This window comes from Phoca vitulina, unplaced genomic scaffold (assembly GCF_004348235.1).
Source record: "Phoca vitulina isolate PV1807 unplaced genomic scaffold, GSC_HSeal_1.0 scaffold23, whole genome shotgun sequence".
NCBI lineage: Eukaryota > Metazoa > Chordata > Mammalia > Carnivora > Phocidae > Phoca > Phoca vitulina.
Genome location: NW_022589726.1, coordinates 20389905 through 20408989, shown reverse-complemented (window position 1 = coordinate 20408989; position 19085 = coordinate 20389905). Strand labels below are relative to the sequence as shown.

The 19085-nt window shown below is 36.0% G+C and overlaps 1 protein-coding gene across 3 annotated transcripts in view; it reads left to right on the top strand.

The window, feature by feature from the left end:
- LARP4 (La ribonucleoprotein 4) overlaps positions 1–19085 on the top strand; it is a 70913-nt gene that overhangs the window by 13906 nt on the left and 37922 nt on the right. For 2 of the 3 annotated variants that reach the window (XM_032420322.1, XM_032420324.1), the window contains exons 2-6: positions 8683–8830; positions 9414–9566; positions 12041–12116; positions 16669–16805; positions 18645–18748. In XM_032420322.1, coding sequence (XP_032276213.1) covers positions 8683–8830; positions 9414–9566; positions 12041–12116; positions 16669–16805; positions 18645–18748 — 618 coding nt within the window. The remainder of the gene's footprint in view (positions 1–8682; positions 8831–9413; positions 9567–12040; positions 12117–16668; positions 16806–18644; positions 18749–19085) is intronic. The other variant, XM_032420323.1, reaches the window with a different exon arrangement.

Sequence of the window (19085 nt, the reverse complement as noted above, 5' to 3'; positions counted from 1 at the left end):
TATATTCTCTACTCTGTTTAAAATCTAACCTGATTCTTTGGAGTATATTTCTTTGAATTGCATTAAACACTTAGGGACATCACTCTTTATATCTTTAGCTATATGGAGATTATAATAATTTGTTTGGCTAAATTGGGAAGCCTACCAGAGGTTGAGCTTTGAGTAATTATGTGTGATCTCCAAAGGAGTAACTGATTTCTGACACAAAATATAGCAACATCTAAAATCACTTATAAGACAGTCTGTCATTTTTTATTCCTTGATTTTGTCAGTTTCTGCTCTCACCTAGGAATGAGGAGTTTGAATATTTTTAAACACTTCTGATTGTAAAAATGTAATGAAACATTGAAACTTCATGGTCACAAATTGTGTTCTCATTATTTAATCTAAATATAGAGAACAAAAAAAATAAATGTAGAGAAGAAACTGATAAGTTAACAAAGATGGGGGTGGGGGAGGTTGGGTGAAATAGGTGATGGAGATACTTATCATGATGAGCACTGAGAATATAGGATTATTGAATCACTATATTGTACACCCGAAACTAATACAACACTGTATGTTAACTAAACTGGAATGAAAATAAAAATTCAGGGCGCCTGGGTGGCTCAGTTGGTTAAGTGGCTAACTCTTGGTTTCAGCTCAGGTCATGATCTCAGGGTCATGAGATTGAGCCCTGTGTTGGGCTCACACTCAGCATGGATTGTGCTCAAGATTCTCCACCTGCCCCCACTCGTGTGCACTTCGCTTGCACACGCTCTCTCTCTCTCTCTCTCAAATAAAATCTTTAAAAAATAATAAAATTTTAAAATTAAAAAAAAAAAGAAATAGTGCATCCCATCAGTAAAAGGTAAATTTTTCATCGTAATCCCACAATATTTGGGTAATTATTTATAAATTAAGTATATATGACATAATACATTTTGTATCTTAAATACTAACCTTAATCTCTTACAGTGAATATTTGTCATATTTGGAGCCCCCAATTTTTGAATAGCTTTCTATATTTGCAGAAATGCCCATATTGTGAGACAGGCCTCTCCAGTGTATGTACTAGTCAAAACTCAAATTTCCAGATGCTGTTGTATCTAGATGGATGCATCTTAAATAACATTAAGAGCCACTAAGTCAGACACACCCACAGATCACTTTTGCTTGAAAATACACAATGTAAGGAAATGAGGGTTCTATTCATAACTTTCGATTTTACAGGAAGGAGTGGCAGCTTTAAGTGGAGGTTTCAAGGTTAAGTTCCTAATGAGGAAGTGGTTTTGGTCCTGGCAGTGGTAATGGATTTGAATTTTGGCATTTAGCGCTTGGTGGTGGCAGGGATAGTGATTTCCTCATTAAGCCACTTCATTATTTTGAGTGATGTTATCTTTGCACCCATTTTCAGCCCTTTCAGTGACATAGTGGCAGTGACACTATCCTTTAATAAATTACCTTTCTGTTAATTTACCTAGAGTGGATTCTAAATATTGACTGATAAAAATCCTTGGTAAGATACTTTTCGTACAGCAGGCATTGTTCACGTGTCTGCATAGTGGCAAATGTAAAGATGAGTTGCTTTCTAAAATTGCAACTTCAAATTTTTTAAATAATACCTTGGTACCTGGAGTGGGAGGGTGGTTACGTGGTGCTATAAGAAAACTAGTTGGTTTCCTCCCTGAGCTAATTAATTATGGTATAACATGGTATTGTGAATTAATATCTCTAAACTAAGATATTGCTGTGATTATTCAAATGCCACTACTTTCAGAGATGCTTTTGCTCCTCTGCATGGTTTGGCATTCTGTTACTGATTTTGATATTATTATAAAAGCCTTAGCAGCTCTGAAACCAAAAACCAGGAAGCACTTCAACATTAGACTTCCATTTTAAACTCAGTCCACATGGAAAAAAAAGAGATTGTATCAACTGTCATCTTGTAGCACCTCTGAAGAGTAAGTAAAGTGCTAAAAATTCTTTTTTTGCACATATGCCTCTGCTATTTCATTCAAGTAGACAGTTGATCTACTCTCAGCCTGGTTTGTATTAATAGCTGAAATAGAATAGGAAAACCTAGTTTCTGCCTTCCTTGAGCCCACTGCCTAGCTTTAGAGCACAGATTTAAATAAACTATTACAGTGTTTAGTAAAATAGAGGTATGTACAAATAATAAGAGAGAGAGAGGAAGTAATGACCAAAATAAATAACGTTAGGTGCCCAAGGTATGTAAAAACTATAAGGAATTTTGGTAGAGTAGGCATTATGTCTTTAAAAATGAAGAGACTGGGGCCAGTAATTGCATAATTATTGAGTGGCAGAATAAAGTTAGTTTTTTGTTGTTGTTGTTATACTATACTTGTCTTTCAGTTGTTGGAATTACTCTAAATTTAGCTTCATTGAGACAATTAATACTTCTTTTTTTAGGAAATATTATGAATTAAATGATCTGGAAAACAACTGAAAATGTCAGTTAAAATATTTTTTTAAAAAGTTTTTTTTTTTTTTAAGCAGAGCTTTAAGCTGTTAAGAAAGCAAATGAAATCTTCAGACCAAAATTAATAAAAAAAATACTCATCCAAGAGGTAAGCAGGTCATAAATGCAGGGACTACTCTTAATGCATCTGTTGGTTCTTAGTGGCCCAGAGCTTTGGTTTTAATGGGCAATGCTTAAGAGACAGGACACAAGGTAAACTAGGGGGGAAAAAGCAAACTTTCCCAGAGAAAAGGCAACTTGTCAGTTTTCGCTTTGGGTCTGGATTGGTGAGGCAGAGATCTTCCCTAATAATTCTAACCACAGATGCTCTTTCTGCCAAAGTAGAGTGGAAATTCACACTATGTGTTATTACAAAAAAAAACAAAAACAAAACATGTTGAAAATTAAAGGAATATCAGATGGGTAGTTTTAGTATACAGTCATCTAGCAGAGGGAAAACAAATCCTCTCCTAAAGAGCTTATTTTAAATATAGTCTTCAGAATTCCCACAAATAAAGTTCCAAGGAAAACGGGCTTACAATATAAAATCATAAAGCAGGTAAGTCATCATGAGCATGGTTTAGCAGAAACAACAGATCACAAAAGCAAACCCTCAAAGATTGCAGATATTGTAATTATCAAATACAGACTATAAAATAAGAATATTTAATATGCTTGAAGGAAGTTACTGAAAAGATGATCAAGAAACAAAACAGGGGTGCCTGGGTGGCTCAGTAGGTTAAGTATCTGACTCTTGATTTCAGCTCAGGTCATGATCTCAGGGTCATGAGATCCAGCCCCACATCAGGCTCCATGCTGGGTGTGGAGACTGCTTAAGATTCTCTCTCCCTCTCTTAAAAAAAAAAAAGGAAAGGAAAGAAACAAAGCAGTGGTCGGATAGATTTGATAAAAGAACCAAAAAGAATTTTAAGAAATGAAAATTATTTAAAAAGAACTTAGAAACTTAGTGGACAAATTAAATTCATCTTAGAAACAGATGAAGAGAGAATTGATGAACTGGAAGAAAGAACTTAAGAAATCGCTTGGGATGTAATTTCCTAGACAAAGAAATGGAAAACAGGAGAGATTAATACAAAGAGAGGTGGAACATAGTATGAGAAGGTATGAATATTTTATTGGTATTCCAGAAGGAAACCATAGAGCTAGTTAGTTGATGAAAAGGCAGAGTTTGAAGAGCTTAATGGCTGAGAATTTTACAGAATTGATGCATCAGATTTCAGATCTCAGTGAATCCCAAGTGGATTAAAGAAGAATTTCACACTTAAACTGGTGATTGTAAAACTGCAAATCACCATTGACAAAATTTAAGGAAAGAGATTAAGAATGACTGCTAGAGTGATCAGCAACTTCTGTACAAAACAGAAGGCAGTGGGGCTATATGCTGAAAGGGAATATGTGCCTCATAATTCTTTATACAAAAAAAAAAAGTTTATACAGCAGAGGTAGAAGGTAAAAATAAAGGCATTTTCAGAGAAGCCACAACTTAAGAATTGACTAAAAAAAATGTGAATGATGTCCTTGCGGAAGAAGGGACATGATTCCAGAAGAAAGGTGTGAAATGTGAGAAAGGATGTTCAAAGAAAATCATCAACATTTATGTAAATTTAGTAAAATATTGAGTGGTATAAAACTAAAACAGTATATATTATATATATACAGGCACAAAATACATAAAATAATCTTTGATGTTAATGTACTACACAGTGTAACATTCATGCTATCATTTGAAGAAAAGGTTTTTTAAGTTTTATATTTTTTTATGACTCAGGATTTAAGGTAATATTTCTATAGAATGCTTTATTAGAGAAAAAAAATCCCTGATCTGAGTATTGCAGCAGATCATGTTCCCCTCTAGCCCATGTCCATGCTTATGTATTTTTTTGCAATTGTAATAATCTGTGAGCTGTAATCATTTGTGGTTAATACTAACTTCATACTTAATCTCTGTTTGTCTTTAGTTGGATATATTATTTCACATATAGGATAATCTGGAAAAGGGAGATAGTAATATAAGTACTAATTCCCAACCCACAGAATTGCTTAACATATTTGCTTTTGTTATTGTGGTAGTTATGTTTTTTTTCACTTCATTTTGTGAAAGCATTTTCCATTTTGATGTTTTCATATTTCATCAACCCTACCATGGACATTGTTGCACATAGTAATTTCTCTGGAAACTGGGATACATCTTACAATATTTGATGTTATAGTTTAATAAACAGCAATTTTTTCTTTGATATAGTAGTACCCCTTTAGATTTTATAAAATATGGTGATGTATCTTTATAATTTTGAATGGCTATGTCATACTTTACCTAGTGAATGTGTCATGATTTCCCTTATTCCTTGTTTGTTTGGGTTATTTCCATTTGTTGGCTCTTATAAATAATGCTAGTATGTGAGAATATGGGGCGCACCATTTTATACAGTCTCTGTTAAAGAATGAGTTTGCAGGCTGCCTGGATGGTTTAGTCAGTTAAGCATCTACCTTGAGCTCAGCTCATGATCCTGGGGTTCTGGGATCAAGCCCCACATCGGGCTCCCCGCTCAGTGGGGTGCCTGCTTCTCCATCTACTTCTCCCCCCTACACCTGCTTGTGCTCTCTCTCTCTCTCTCTCTCAAATAATCTTCTTAAAACAATGAGTTTGCAAATTTTATGCTGATGTGTGGGCATTATTTTTAAGTGCTTTGCTAATCTAATAATTGTTAAGTAGTACTTTATTTTCCTACTTATGTGCATATATGTATATTTTTTCTAGAATTTTATTTTCCTAGTCTTTATGTTTTGGGTTTTTTTTGTTGCAGTTTTATGTTATTCTGTAGTCATCAGTTTATCCTTTGTGATTAGTACCTGTTTCTTCAAAGCCAACTTTCTATGACATAGTTTACATTTAACTTTTAATTTCACCTTGCAATTATTTTGATATAATGCATTAGTGTTTGTGTTAGTATTCTTTTGAGAGTGAGACAGTTAGTTGATTACCTTCTGTTCAAAACCAACGTATAAAAGGATTTTGGAGTATTATACTGAGTATTAATTGCTTTTCCATTATTATTATAATTTAGTTCTTGGGGCACCTGGGTGGCTCAATCGGTTAAGCATCTGCCTTCGGCTCCGGTCATGATCTTGGGGTCGTGGGATCGAGCCTTGTGTCAGGCTCCCTGGTCAGCGGGGAGGCTGCTTTTCCCTCTCCCCGCTCATGCTCGCTTGCACACGCACGCGCACTCTCATAAATCTTTAAAAAAACTTTTTTTGGGGCGCCTGGGTGGCTCAGACAGTTAAGCGTCTGCCTTCGGCTCAAGTCGTGATCCCGGGGTCGAGCCCTACATAGGGTTCCCTGCTGAGCGGGGAGCCTTATTCTCCCTCTCCCTCTGCCTGCCGCTCCCCCTGCTTGTACTCTCTCCCTGTCTAATAAAAAAATAAAAAATCTTTTAAAAAAAATAAATAAAAATTAAAAAAAAATGTTTTTGTTCTTACCACAATTTATAGTTGTGAAAAATCGAGAGATATGAGTTAGGTTTTCCCACAATCATACAATTGTTAATGTCAGGGGCACCTGGGTGGCTCAGTCAGTTACACGTCTGCCTTCAGCTCAGGTCATGATCCCAGGGTCCTGGAATCGAACCCCGTATCGGGCTCCCTGCTCAGTGGGGAGCCTGCTTCTCCCTCTGCCTATGCTGTTCCCTGTGCTTGTGCTCTCTCATTCTCTCTCTCTCTCTGTCAAATAAATAAATAAAATATTTTTTAAAAATTGTTAACGTCAGAGCTGGGTTTTGAATTCAGGTATGATTGTAGAGCCTTAACCATTGTATGTTTAGGTAATAATTATTAACTACCTTGAAATAATCCTCTTTTGCTTTATTAAAGCCACATGCTACTCTGCATAACAATTCTATAAATGAGGGGTATTTCTAGTATTTGGCTCATTTGCTTTATCTTCTTCATGTACAAATCTTATTAAATGAATTTTTTTAATTCTTTCATTGAATTTATCAAGACTCAAATTTGATTTCTCTTTCTGAAAGCTGTAGTCTTTGTTAATTGCCATTTCCTTGGGTAGAGACATAACTGGTATTCTCAGAATTGAGGAAAGTGATGGAGGGTAAGTTTGTAAATACATTTTATTCTATTAAAGTGCTTAATATACAATTAAATGCTGTTCACTAACAGGAAGGCTAGGCTATCACAAGCTCTTCACAGTTCTTTCCTGCCATTAAGCTATATACTTAAATTACTAAATCAAAATCAGCTTAGCTCCAGAGGCAAAGTTCTGGGAGGGTATTGCCGTAGTAAAGGCAGAAAGGGGGTATATTATCTGTAGAGAATTTTTAAAACAATAATGAAATTGACTAAAAGGGCTATGCTTGTTATTATCCTGTAACTGACCATTCTAAACAGTGTCAACAATAAAATACTGCCCACTGCCACCACCATTTTAAGGCTCAGCTCTTGCTCCTAAGAGATGAATGAACCTTGACATGGAAAGGGACACTGTGGGGGCGCCTGGGTGGTTCATTCGTTAAGCGTCTGCCTTTGGCTCAGGTCATGATCCCAGGGTCCTGGGATTGATCCTCACATCGGGCTCCCTGCTCAGCGGGAAGCGTGCTTCTCCCTCTCACACTCTCCGTGCTTGTGTTGCCTCTCTCGCTGTCTCTCTCTGTCAAATAAATAAATCTTTAAAAAAAAAAAAAAAAAGGAAAAGGACACTGTGTTTGAGCTTTCTCCTTTTTCCCAGATTATGTTTCAGTTGATAAAAGGAAGCAATCAAAAAATATATGGCAAGCTGTAACAAGGAAACAATGTTTCATTGGTTCATACATGTAAGTCATGTTGGTCCTATTGCACAGTATGGAAACTCAAAACTCATGTAAAATAATGGTTTATTAGATTAAAAGATTGCAGGGGAATTTCATGGACATAATTAATTGCAGAAGTACAGTCAGGCCTCCCAAAAACTGTCTTCTCAGCAATTCTATCTGGGAGCTCTGCAGTTCTGCCTACCCAGAGTCCTGCTTTGGTTGCCATGTTTAGTGTTGGTGATACCTTAAAGGCTTTTTTTTTTTTTTTTAACCACCCCATGAGCCCCCCAGGTAGACAGAATTTCTGACAAATTTAAATGATAAATTCAGTGTGTGCCAGTTATTTTTCATGAAAGCTGAATTCCCAGTATCTGCAGGTCATAAACTTGAATAATTACTTCTTTGCCCTTTGACTCTCCCTTCTGGTGCCTGCCATCCAGGGGAGAGGCCTAAGGCTGAGAGGACAGTTAAAAGTAATTTTCTAGACACAGTGTAAACTTTTTGAAAGGTCATTAATGTACTTGAGAAGGATCAAGTCCTGTTGTTTGGTTGAATGAGGTAAAAGTGTATTTGTGCATCCTGCTTTCTTCCCCTCCTTTTACTTTTTGAATACTCTTCTTCACTCCCCACACCATGATCCGTTTCTGCTTTTCACCTCTACATGTCTGTGATTAAATGATGTATGCAGAAGATTACTTTAAATGTCAATTAGTTATGTTGTGGACATTAAGAATATACACTTTCAGGACATATGGAAAAGCACAATCTAATATAAGGCAGATTGCTGTTTTGTTGGTTTTTTTTTTTTTTAAGATTGTATTTTTAAGTAATCTATACACCTAACATGAGGCTTGAATTCATGACCCCAAGATCAAGAGTTGCATGCTCTATCTACCAACTGAGTCAGCAAGACACCCCAGATTGCTGTTTTTGACTTGGGAAAAATTTCCAGTGATAGAATCATTCAGACTCAAAGGTCTGTCACAGCATAGATGGCAATAAAAATGACATTCCCTGGAAAATCATTCCAGATAACTCAATTTGCTGTAAATACACAAAAAAATAATGCCAAAGATCAGTGAATAGTTTGAATACATTTTATGACATTCGCAAGTATATTGGGGTAAAGCAACATTTCTGTGTTAATCGTTTATAGAGATATGTTTCTTATTGTATAGGTAGCTAAATTTTATACATGTACATTTCAAGTCTATCTCCTTAAAAAGATTTATTTTCAAGATGAGCCCAAAACTTTAAAATATTATTTAATATTTGTTATTAAATTGCTTAATATTATTGGGGTTTTCTTCATGTTTAAGTAAAATAAAAGTCTGTTATCTAAATTTGTAATTTTAATGCACTGACTTTTAAAATTTACAAATAGATCGTTTGATTATTTAGCAGGTAACATCTAAAGGAACTGGTTTAAATCCTAATGCCAAAGTATGGCAAGAAATTCCTCCTGGAAATACTGAAGCCACTCAAGTAACTCATGGAACTGAAAGCTCTTGGCATGAAACAGCAGCCACATCAGGGTCTCATCCTGAGGGTATGTCCTAAATACTTCATCAGTACAAATCATATTTTGGTTAAACATATGGCCAAATTAGTTTATAGAACTTTGGGGTATATCTTTTGATTATTTGATTAAATATATTTATAAATGTTTAACATGTAGTTTGTACACAGTTCTTATTTTTAGTATGAATGGATTGTCACTAATTTCAAATAGTAGCTGTATCTTTGGGTCTAGCATCATTGGCAGTGCTGTTTACTCACTGTTTGACTTTGGGTAAGTGACCTAACTTCTCTGTGCTTGTTTCTTTCATCTGTAAAACAATAATAATTACTTTTGGCAAAGGATTTTCTGAGAATCGAGTGAATAAAGAAGCTGCACATAGGTAGTACATAGTTAGTGCTATATGAGTTTAAACTATTGATAATCATTTTAGCTTGTCCATAATGGTAAACTTACCTTCCTCAGGAAGAGAACTCTTATTACAACCATGTGGACATTATCCCAACTGGTAGAATTCCTTAAAATCTTATTATAGAAGACCTAGTGCCCAGAGTTCCTAAAGATAGGTTTTAAAGAATTCCTGTTTACTTTCAGTATGTTTTCTTTAATACAGGTAATACAGAGCTTTCAGATGATATGTGTAAGGAATATGAAGTAATGTATTCATCTTGTGAAACCACCAGAAATACTATAGGCATTGAAGAATCAACCGATGGAATGATTTTAGGGCCAGAAGATCTGAGTTACCACATATATGATGTTTCTGGTAAACTTTATGCTTTTATTGGTAAAATGAGCATATTGTACACTAATGTTTTTCCCCTTATGTTCTGTTATTGTTCTAATAAAACTTTGGCATTGATCAATCTGTTTTCTTATTTGAAAAGAACTGTATGTTAATGAAATGCTACGTAATTTTTATAAATACTGTTTTCAAGTGGACAAACATGAAACTTGTGATTTAAAAAGAATGTTTAAAGATCCTATTAAAAGAGAGTATGAAATTAAATATAAAAAGAAAAAATAGTCAATATAGTTAAAAGAGACCTAAATTATAATTTTTCAGAGAGCCCAAGTTTCTTGGTCTTTTAGTTGGGATCAATGCAAGTTCTGTCAATTTCCCATTATTTTTGTTAGTGTGAAATGCATTTAGAAATGTGAAGTTGCAGGGATTAATTTTGAGAAAATGGCTGTATTAAAAACATGGTTCTACTACAGTTCAACTTGTGAAATATTTTTTTTCACATTTATTTCATTAGCATGAGTTAGTAGTTGGCTTGGATTTAAAATGGATGAGATTTAAAAGAAACTAAAAATGGACCAAAGACCCCAACCACCTAACTTAACTTTTCTGATTTAAAGGATCTCTTTGGAAAATAAATGTAATAGGGAATACTCTTTTCTATTGCTGCTTAGTTCTGTTCTGTGACTTTCAGTCAAGATACATAAACCTTTGTCCTCGGTTTCCTTACTTATTATAAATATTTGGACTAGATTTCTAAGTTTTGTCAGCTTGTAAGTTGATTTCTGAAGTGGCATGGGTGATATTTCCATATAATAATTTAAGGTGCCAGGTTCTTCTCCTTACTATGGTCATAATATACCTAACCACTGGGTACTTTATTTTTTTTTTTATTTTATTTTTTTATTTATTCATTTGAGACAGAGAGAGAGAGCATGAGCAGGGGGAGGTGCAGAGGAAGAGGGAGAAACAGGCTCTCTGCTGAGCAGGGAGCCCGATGTGGGACTTGATCCCAGGACCCTGGGATGATGACCTGAGCTGAAGGCAGAGGCTTAACCCTCTGAGCCACCCAGGCGCCCCACCACTGGGTACTTTAAACATAGAGTTGGTTTTAGTAATGTAGCAACCAGTTGGTATTTTAATAAGTTTCCTGTAATGACATTGAAAAGTTAAATGAAGTTATTGCTCATTTTTAGGTAGCACATTTGGGTGGTTGGATTTTGTATTAGAACGATTGCATATACATAGAAATAGAATGCTGCTTATTCATTTTTAATGAAGTTAATATTTACTGTCACTTTGAATCTTGAGTACTAAGACAAGGTAGTGTTAAAATCATGCACAAAATTTATCTTTATATGCATTCTGTTGTTTGTATTTAAAGGAAATTAGCCTACTTAATCACTAATGCTTTTTTTAAGAAGAGGACAAATTTCATGCTTTGAGTCTATAATGTTTTGTGTAAGATTCTAATAAAAGAGTGATGGTTTTCCAGGCTTGAGTTCCAAAAAAAAGTCTCGTGTTCTGGGTTTAAATGATTGAAGGCATAGAGGGTTGTTAGAGTTGATTTGATCCTTTGGATGTTTGAGTGTTTTAAATATTCCTAGGAAGGTAAAGAGCTCTATAATCAAGGAATGAAAAGAAAACAGTATTAAGAGATAACAGTTGAAGAAGTATGACTAACATCAGATTTAGTACCAGTTATAAAGATATATATAATCCCAATTTGTTTAGCTAGTTCGTTCAAATTTAGATTACTATTACTTTTGTTCTTTGAGCTTTCATTAAAGGAATAAGTAGTTATCACAATTTTTTTTTTTTTTTAAGATTTTATTTATTTATTTGACAGAGAGAGACACAGCGAGAGAGGGAACACAAGCAGGGGGAGTGGGAGAGGAAGAAGCAGGCTTCCCGCTGAGCAGGGAGCCCGACGCGGGGCTTGATCCCAGAACCCTGGGATCATGACCTGAGCCGAAGGCAGACACTTAATGACTGAGCCACCCAGGCGCCCCAGTAGTTATCACAATTTTAAAGATTTTAGGGTAGTGTTTTACATAGGGTAGCCAGGTACTTTTAGTATTAATGGTGCTTTGTTCATTACTTGATAAAATAATTTCAAACTGGGCACCTGGGTGGCTCAGATGGTTAAGTGTCTGCCTTCGGCTCAGGTCATGATCCCAGAGTCCTGGGATCGAGTTCCGCATTGGCCTCCCTGCTCAGTGGGGAGCCTGCTTCTCTGTCTGCCTCTCTCTCTCTCTCTCACGAATAAATAAATGAAATCTTTAAAAAAAATAATTTTAAACGGTCTGAACTCTATCTAAAGAAAGAATAGATAGGTTAAAATTAGACTTTGTTAGAATTCAGTTGAACTCTAAAAAGTTTTGTTGTGAATTTTAATTTGTGCATACTTTGTGATGTATTCTGAGTACAACTTTATGCAATGTTTACTACCTATGGTAATTTGGTATTAACTTTTTTCCTCTGTTTTCTACCTTCAGGGGAAAGTAATTCAGCAATTTCTACAGAAGACCTAAAAGAATGTCTGAAGAAACAATTGGAATTCTGTTTCTCCCGGTATGTTATTCATATTTTTTAATTGAGATTTCTCATTTTTTGAATTGTTTGGTTAGTAGATGTGAAATACCTGTGAAATAGAGTGGAAGAATGGTGGTTTTAATTTCCTTCAGTGAACTAAATTTAAAGATGTAGTCTCTAATTGGATATGCAAAGGATCTAGTCTTAGTAGAAAAGATAATGAAATACTGGATTGGATTACTTTTGGATTGGGTATTGGATACTTTTCCTAGAAACATACTCAGGTTTAGGGTTCTCAAAACAGTGGTTATCTCTTAATATATCTTTTTAGTAGCTAGTTTGTGTAACCTTTGATCATGGAGTTATGATGGGCATAGAATTTATGTTACTAGTGTCTTCTATTAAATAAGGAGTTCTTTCAGGCAAACGTTTCAAGATGTCTTTTTTTTTTTTTTTTAAGGTTTTATTTATTTGTCAGAGAGAGAGCACGTGCACAAGCAGGGGGAGTGGCAGGCAGAGGGAGAAGCGGACTCCCCGCTGAGCAGGGAGCCTGATGCGGGACTCAATCCCAGGACCCTGGGATCATGACCTGAGCTGAAGGCAGATGCTTAACTGACTGAGCCACCCAGGCGTCCCTTTTTTTTTTTTTTCTTTTTAAGATTTCATTTATTTATTTATTTTAGGGAGAGAGTGCGTGCATGGGGCAAGGGGAGGGACAGAGGTGGAGGGAGGAAATCTCAAGCCAACTCTGTGCTGAGTACAAGCCTGACAAGGGCCTCAGTCTCCTGACTCTGAGATTATGACCTGAGCTAAAACCAGGAGTCAGACACTTAACCAGCTGAGCCACCCAGGCGCCCCTCAAGATGTCTTATTTACAGATAACAATTATGTAGGTATATTTATAGTTTAGATGTCATAAAACTTCAGTATTGTAAAAACTGCCCCTTCCAAAATAAATAGAAGTTTGGATATGCATGCAAAGGTAGTGCCTTCTATTTTTCTTATACATGGTGAGAGGTAGGACCGGTAAACCAATTTTTCAAGCTAGAAACCTGGATTTTATCACAGACTTCTTTATTTCTTTTTTATTTTACTTTTTTTAAAGATTTTACTTATTTATTTGACAGAGAGATACACAGCGAGAGAGGGAACACAAGCGGGGTGGGTGGGAGAGGGAGAAGCAGGCTTCCCGCAGAGCAGGAAGCCTGATGCGGGGCTCGATCCCAGGACCCCAGGACCGTGACCTGAGCCGAAGGCAGACACTTAATGACTGAGCCACCCGGGCGCCCCTCTTTTTTTAATTTATTTACTTTTTAAGTAAGGTCAATTCCTAGCATAGGACTTGAACTCATGACCCTGAAATATCAGGAGTCATGTGTTCTACCGACTGAGCCAACCAGGTGCCCCTAGACTTCTTTATTTCTTTACACATAATATGCTCTTGACTCAGGTTTAATTGATTCTTTATCCTAAATAGTTCCTCCTTTTTTCCCTCCTTTTTATTCTTTGCCTTTATAGTCTAGTACAGGATAAAATGATAAAAGCGGGAGTTTCTGTCTGTCTTTAGTCATTTGTTCTGCAATACAATTCATTTTCTGTAATATATTTGTAATAGTTATTTAAAAATCTTTGCCTACTAACTGGATCATTTGTGTGTCTGCTTATATTTGAGTTTTTTCTCTTGGTTCTCTCATAATTTCCTGCCTTTTTGAATGTCTTAGAAATTTTGATTATATGCTGGACATTACATGTAAAAGCAGCTAGGAGCTGCAAGTGATAAGATCTTTCCCTCTAGACAAGATTTGAGCTTTCTTCTGGTAGGCAGAAGCAGATTGATTGTCAGTCCAGCTGGGTTAGGACTGAGCAGCCACTGTAATTAGACTCAGTCTACCTCTGATTTATCTCTGTTCCTTAGTCGTGACCTTTTCAGTCTTGATTTGGAAGTTGTCTGTTTTCTGTTACTTCAGTTCTGAAACACCAGGGGAGATTTAGTCCTGTTCTTGAGACGTTTGAGATTAGCTCTTTAGTCTCTTACCCTGTAAGCTTCAAAATCTGGCAAATGTTCTGTGGGGGAGACCTGTCTTGTGTTTGATGAGAGTTTTTTCCTTCCACTGGAACTTCCACAAAACTGCAGAGATGTTACTCTGCCTTTTTAGCCTGGCTCCCAGTCTCCCACCTTCCTCCTTAGAACTCAGGAAATGTTATATGGGGGGAAATCTGTATGTTAGGAGCTCCTTTAGTTTCCAATTCACAGTGCCAGTCCTGTGCAACTGCCTAAAACTCTGCTGGTTTCCCCCTGGTCCCTATCTGCAGACCCCCTCAGGAAAAAAAGACCATCTTTCTGGAATTCCATTTTGTTCTTGTAGCTTCTTTCCTTCATCTCCAGAACGTGATTTTTGTAATTTAGCCAGGCTTTTTTAGTTGTTGCAATAGGAGCACTGGTTTGTCATGATCTACCACATCCTACTCAGAACTTTGATACAGTTTAAACAAACTATATGATTGACGCTTGTGGCTCAGCAAAATTGTTATTAGCACATATCAGGAATTAATCATGAATAGTCAAATCATAGATGTGAATAGATGTGATTTATATCCATTAATTTGACTTCTGATGAGATACAGTTTCTTTAAGAATTTAACCAAGGTTGGGGCATCTCGGTGTGTCAATTGGTTAAGCATCTGACTTCAGCTCAGGTCATGACCTCAGAATCATGGGATCGAGCCCCACGTCAGGCTCCATGCTGAGCATGGAGTCTGCTTCTCCCTCTCCCTCTGACCCTACCCCTGCTCATGCACGATCACACACATGCACGCTCTCTCTCTCTCTCTCAAATAAATAAATAAAATCTTTAAAAAAAAAGGGTTTGGGGCGCCTGGGTGGTTCAGTCGTTAAACATCTGCCTTCAGCTCAGGTCATGATCCCAGGGTCCTGGGATTGAGTCCCACATCAGGCTCCCTGCTCAGCCGGGAGTCTGCTTCTTCCTCTACTCCTTCCCCGTACTTGTGATCTTTCTCTCTCTCATGCTCTCTCTCTGTCTCAGATAAATGAAATCTTTAAAAAAAAAAAAGTTTGACTAAGGTTTTATAAGAACAGACATGCTGAAAGTCAGAGTTGATTTAGGCTACAACTTTTTAGTTGTGTAAATATATGTACAGGGGCGCCTGGGTGGCTTAGTCAATTTAACGTCTGACTCTTGATTTCAGCTCAGGTCATGATCTCAGGGTTGTGAGATTGAGCCCATGTTGGGGTCTGCTCTGGGCATAGAGTCTGCCTAAGATTCTGTCTTTTCCTCTCCCTCTACCCCTCCCTCTCTAATAAACAGCAAAAAAAGAATATCTTGATGAAGATGTTATTACTATGTTCCTCCATTTATGCTAAAGTGAGTTTAACCTTTGCTGGTATCTTCTCTATTATTTTTTGCCCCCAAAACAACCTGTTGGCAATTGTAATTTTTAAAAAGTAATTACTACTTTATTTTAATAAAACTTGAATGTAGAGGCCTTTGGCCCTACCCTTTGCCAGGCACTAGGGCCTTGAAATACATTTTGAACAACAAAGATTCTTCATGGAACCTGTATTCTGGCTGGAGGAGACAAAAATAATTTTTTTAAAAAGCATGATAAACTTAGAAGTGTGCTAAGTGATAAGCACTGGAAAAAAATTTAGAACACTGTAATTAAGAGAAGGGGAATCAAGAGTGCTTGGGTGGTTTCAGTTTTAAATAGGGTCATTGAGAAAAGGGGGCTTTTAAGCAAAGACTTCCAGCTATTTATAACTAGACTGCTTCAAAGATCTGATGTGAATAAGACAACATGAGTATGATTTTACTTCAATTTGTTAAATGAGATTTTATATGTAAGATAGAAGTGTTTATCTTTATAAGAAATGTATCTTAAAGAATCTTTTAAATGTTTTAAATTTAGTTTTAAATTTATTAAATTTAAATAAAGTCAAACATACTTTAAAAATACAAACAGTTAGAAATTTTTATTTTTTATTTTTAAAGGTTTTATTTATTTATTTGACAGAGAAAGACACAGCGAGAGAGGGAACACACAAGCAGGGGGAGCGGGAGAGGGAGAAGCAGGCTTCCCGCCGAGCAGGGAGCCCAATGCGGGGCTCGATCCCAGGACCCCGGGATCATGACCTGAGCCGAAGGCAGACGCTTAACGACTGAGCCACCCAGGCGCCCCACAAACATTTAGAAATTTTAAATCCTTTACAGTTAAACTCATGGTTGAAGCTATAATTTTCCCCATATGCATATTCTAACATCAGTGATAAAGTGTTTATAAGATGGAACTACACTGTATGTAATATTTTATTAAGCCTCTTTCCATATCAATATAATTCCATAAAGTTCCCTTGTTCAGAATTTGGGGCATGATGTATTTGGTGATTCAGAAACTTTCTGAAAGTTGTTAGAGTATATTTATTGTGTATTATGTATTTTCATAGTTCACTGTGTTATTTCTGGTAGCATAATTTTGTTTAACTAAGTGACAGAAGTGAATAAGACACTTCTTTAGCTGCTTTTTTAAGAATTCTTTGTTTTATGGGACTCTTGCTTTTGTTTATTCCTTTCAGAGAAAATTTGTCAAAGGATCTTTACCTGATATCTCAAATGGACAGTGATCAGTTCATCCCAATTTGGACAGTTGCCAACATGGAAGAAATTAAAAAGCTGACCACAGACCCTGATCTAATTCTTGAAGTGTTGAGATGTATGTAAATCATACCTTTTAGCTATTTTTTTAAGTCAAAAAGCTAAATATTCTTTTGATTTCTGATCATACAGGGAATTTTTTGGTTTTGTTGGCCATTTTATTTTTATTTTTTAAAATTGTAGTTGACATATAATGTTGTATTTTTTCAAGTATACAACATAGTGATTCCACAATTCTTTTTTTTTTTTTTTAAGATTTTATTTATTTATTTGAGAGAGACACAGCGAGAGAGGGAACACAAGCAGGGGGAGTGGGAGAGGGAGAAGCAGGCCCCCCACGGAGCAGGGAGCCCGATGCGGGGCCCGATCCCAGGACCCTGGGATCACGACCTGAGCCAAAGGCAGACGCCCAATGACTGAGCCACCCAGGTGCCCCGATTCCACAATTCTATACATTAAGCTATGCTTATCAGGCAGGGAATTGTTAACTCCCTATTTTTTGTTATTCTGTTCCAATAATTTATCTTTATTTTTACTGACTTGGTATATAGCTTCTATATCACTTCTGTACCTTGGTTGTTCATCACCCACTTACTCCAAGTATAAGCAATTAAATCTGTTTTCTAGGCTATTAGAAAGTTACATGTATCATTACATCTTCTAAAGCATTGTTTCAAACTTTTGAACCCAAGTAAGAAGTACATTTTACGCTATATCCCAGTACATACACCACATACCCACACACAACTGAAATGTTAATTATTCAGATTAATAGTAAATGCTTGGAATTAACTCTTTTTTTTTTTTCCCCTAAATTGATTTCACAACCTGTTAAAGAATTGCAGTCTGTAGTTTGACTTTACCAAACTCTAAAGTTTGGTAAAGAATTTGAGGTTCTAAGCATTTTTAATGGTCTTTATGTCTTTTATCAGTATTTCTTGCTAACCTTTCTTAGCAAAACCTTACCAAAGTTTTAACTACTTGACTGAATAAAGGCAGCTCTTCATTTTTATATGAAATGTGTTGTTGAAAATGTTTAAAAGTTAAATATACCAAGTACAATAATAGGCTTATATGAGAGTAGATTTCCATTCTCAGAGGGCTGAAAACATTTATGAAATCTCTGATTGGTTTGTGCAGTGGTTTCTTAAAACAACCCAGTCTTGTAATCAGAAAAAAATCAGCCAAGACACCAGCAGAATCCTCCACTAAGGGCTAGAACCTAGTACTTACTTAAGCCCAACTCTTCTTCCCTTTTTCTTTTCTTCTCACTTCTTACCTGTTCAGAGAGGCGTGGCATATTACCTCTCTAAAGGGACTAGGAATAAAAGTTTTGGTTAGATGGTACTATCTTCATTAAATATTTCCTCAAAATCATCTAAAAGATGGCTTCTCAGTGTCTGTAATAGTATGTAAGAATAAATATGTTAAAATCAAGGGAAAGTTATAATCATTTGAGTTTAATTCTTGGTTTAAATGCTTCTTAGACTTGAATTTTAAGAATTTCTTCGCATGTCAGAATGCAATACTGTCATCCAGTTACAAGAGTGGAATGCAAGTACACTGATTTTTATTATCTCCAGAAATCCAGAATTCAGTAATTATACACAGGGTAATTTTACCTTGTTAGATATGTATTGTATACTCCTGAAAGTTTTTCAACCCCAACACAGTGCCAAGACACAAAGTAGGTACTCTGTATATTTGTTCAAAGAATAACACTTGACAGTGTTTCTTGTATATTAATCTCAAAATATTTTGTTACAACTGTAATCTTTGGTTCTACAATTTAATTTCTCTGCTAATTTATTCACTTGGAAATAGAAATGAGTAGTTTTTAATGGCAATATTAATATCTCTCCTTGTCACTTTTGAATGAAACTTTTTTAAATTTCAGCTTCTCCTATGGTACAAGTTGATGAGAAGGGCGAGAAAGTGAGACCAAGTCATAAGCGTTGTATTGTGATTCTTAGAGAGATTCCTGAAACGACGCCTATAGAGGTAAATTATTAAGCATTGTTAAAGCTAAGTGTTTTTTTTTATTTTATTTTATTATGTTAATCGCCATACATTACATCATTAGTTTTTGATGTAGTGTTCCATGATTCATTGTTGGCGTATAACACCCAGTGCTCCATTCAGTACGTGCCCTCTTTAATACCCATCACCAGACTAACCCATCCCCCCACCCCCCTCCCCTCTAGAGCCTTCAGTTTGTTTCTCAGAGTCCGCAGTCTCATAGTCCAATCGTCTCCCCCTCCGATTTCCCCCCCTTCGTTTTTCCCTTCCTGCTTTTTTTTTTTTAACATATAATATATTATTTGTTTCAGAGGTACAG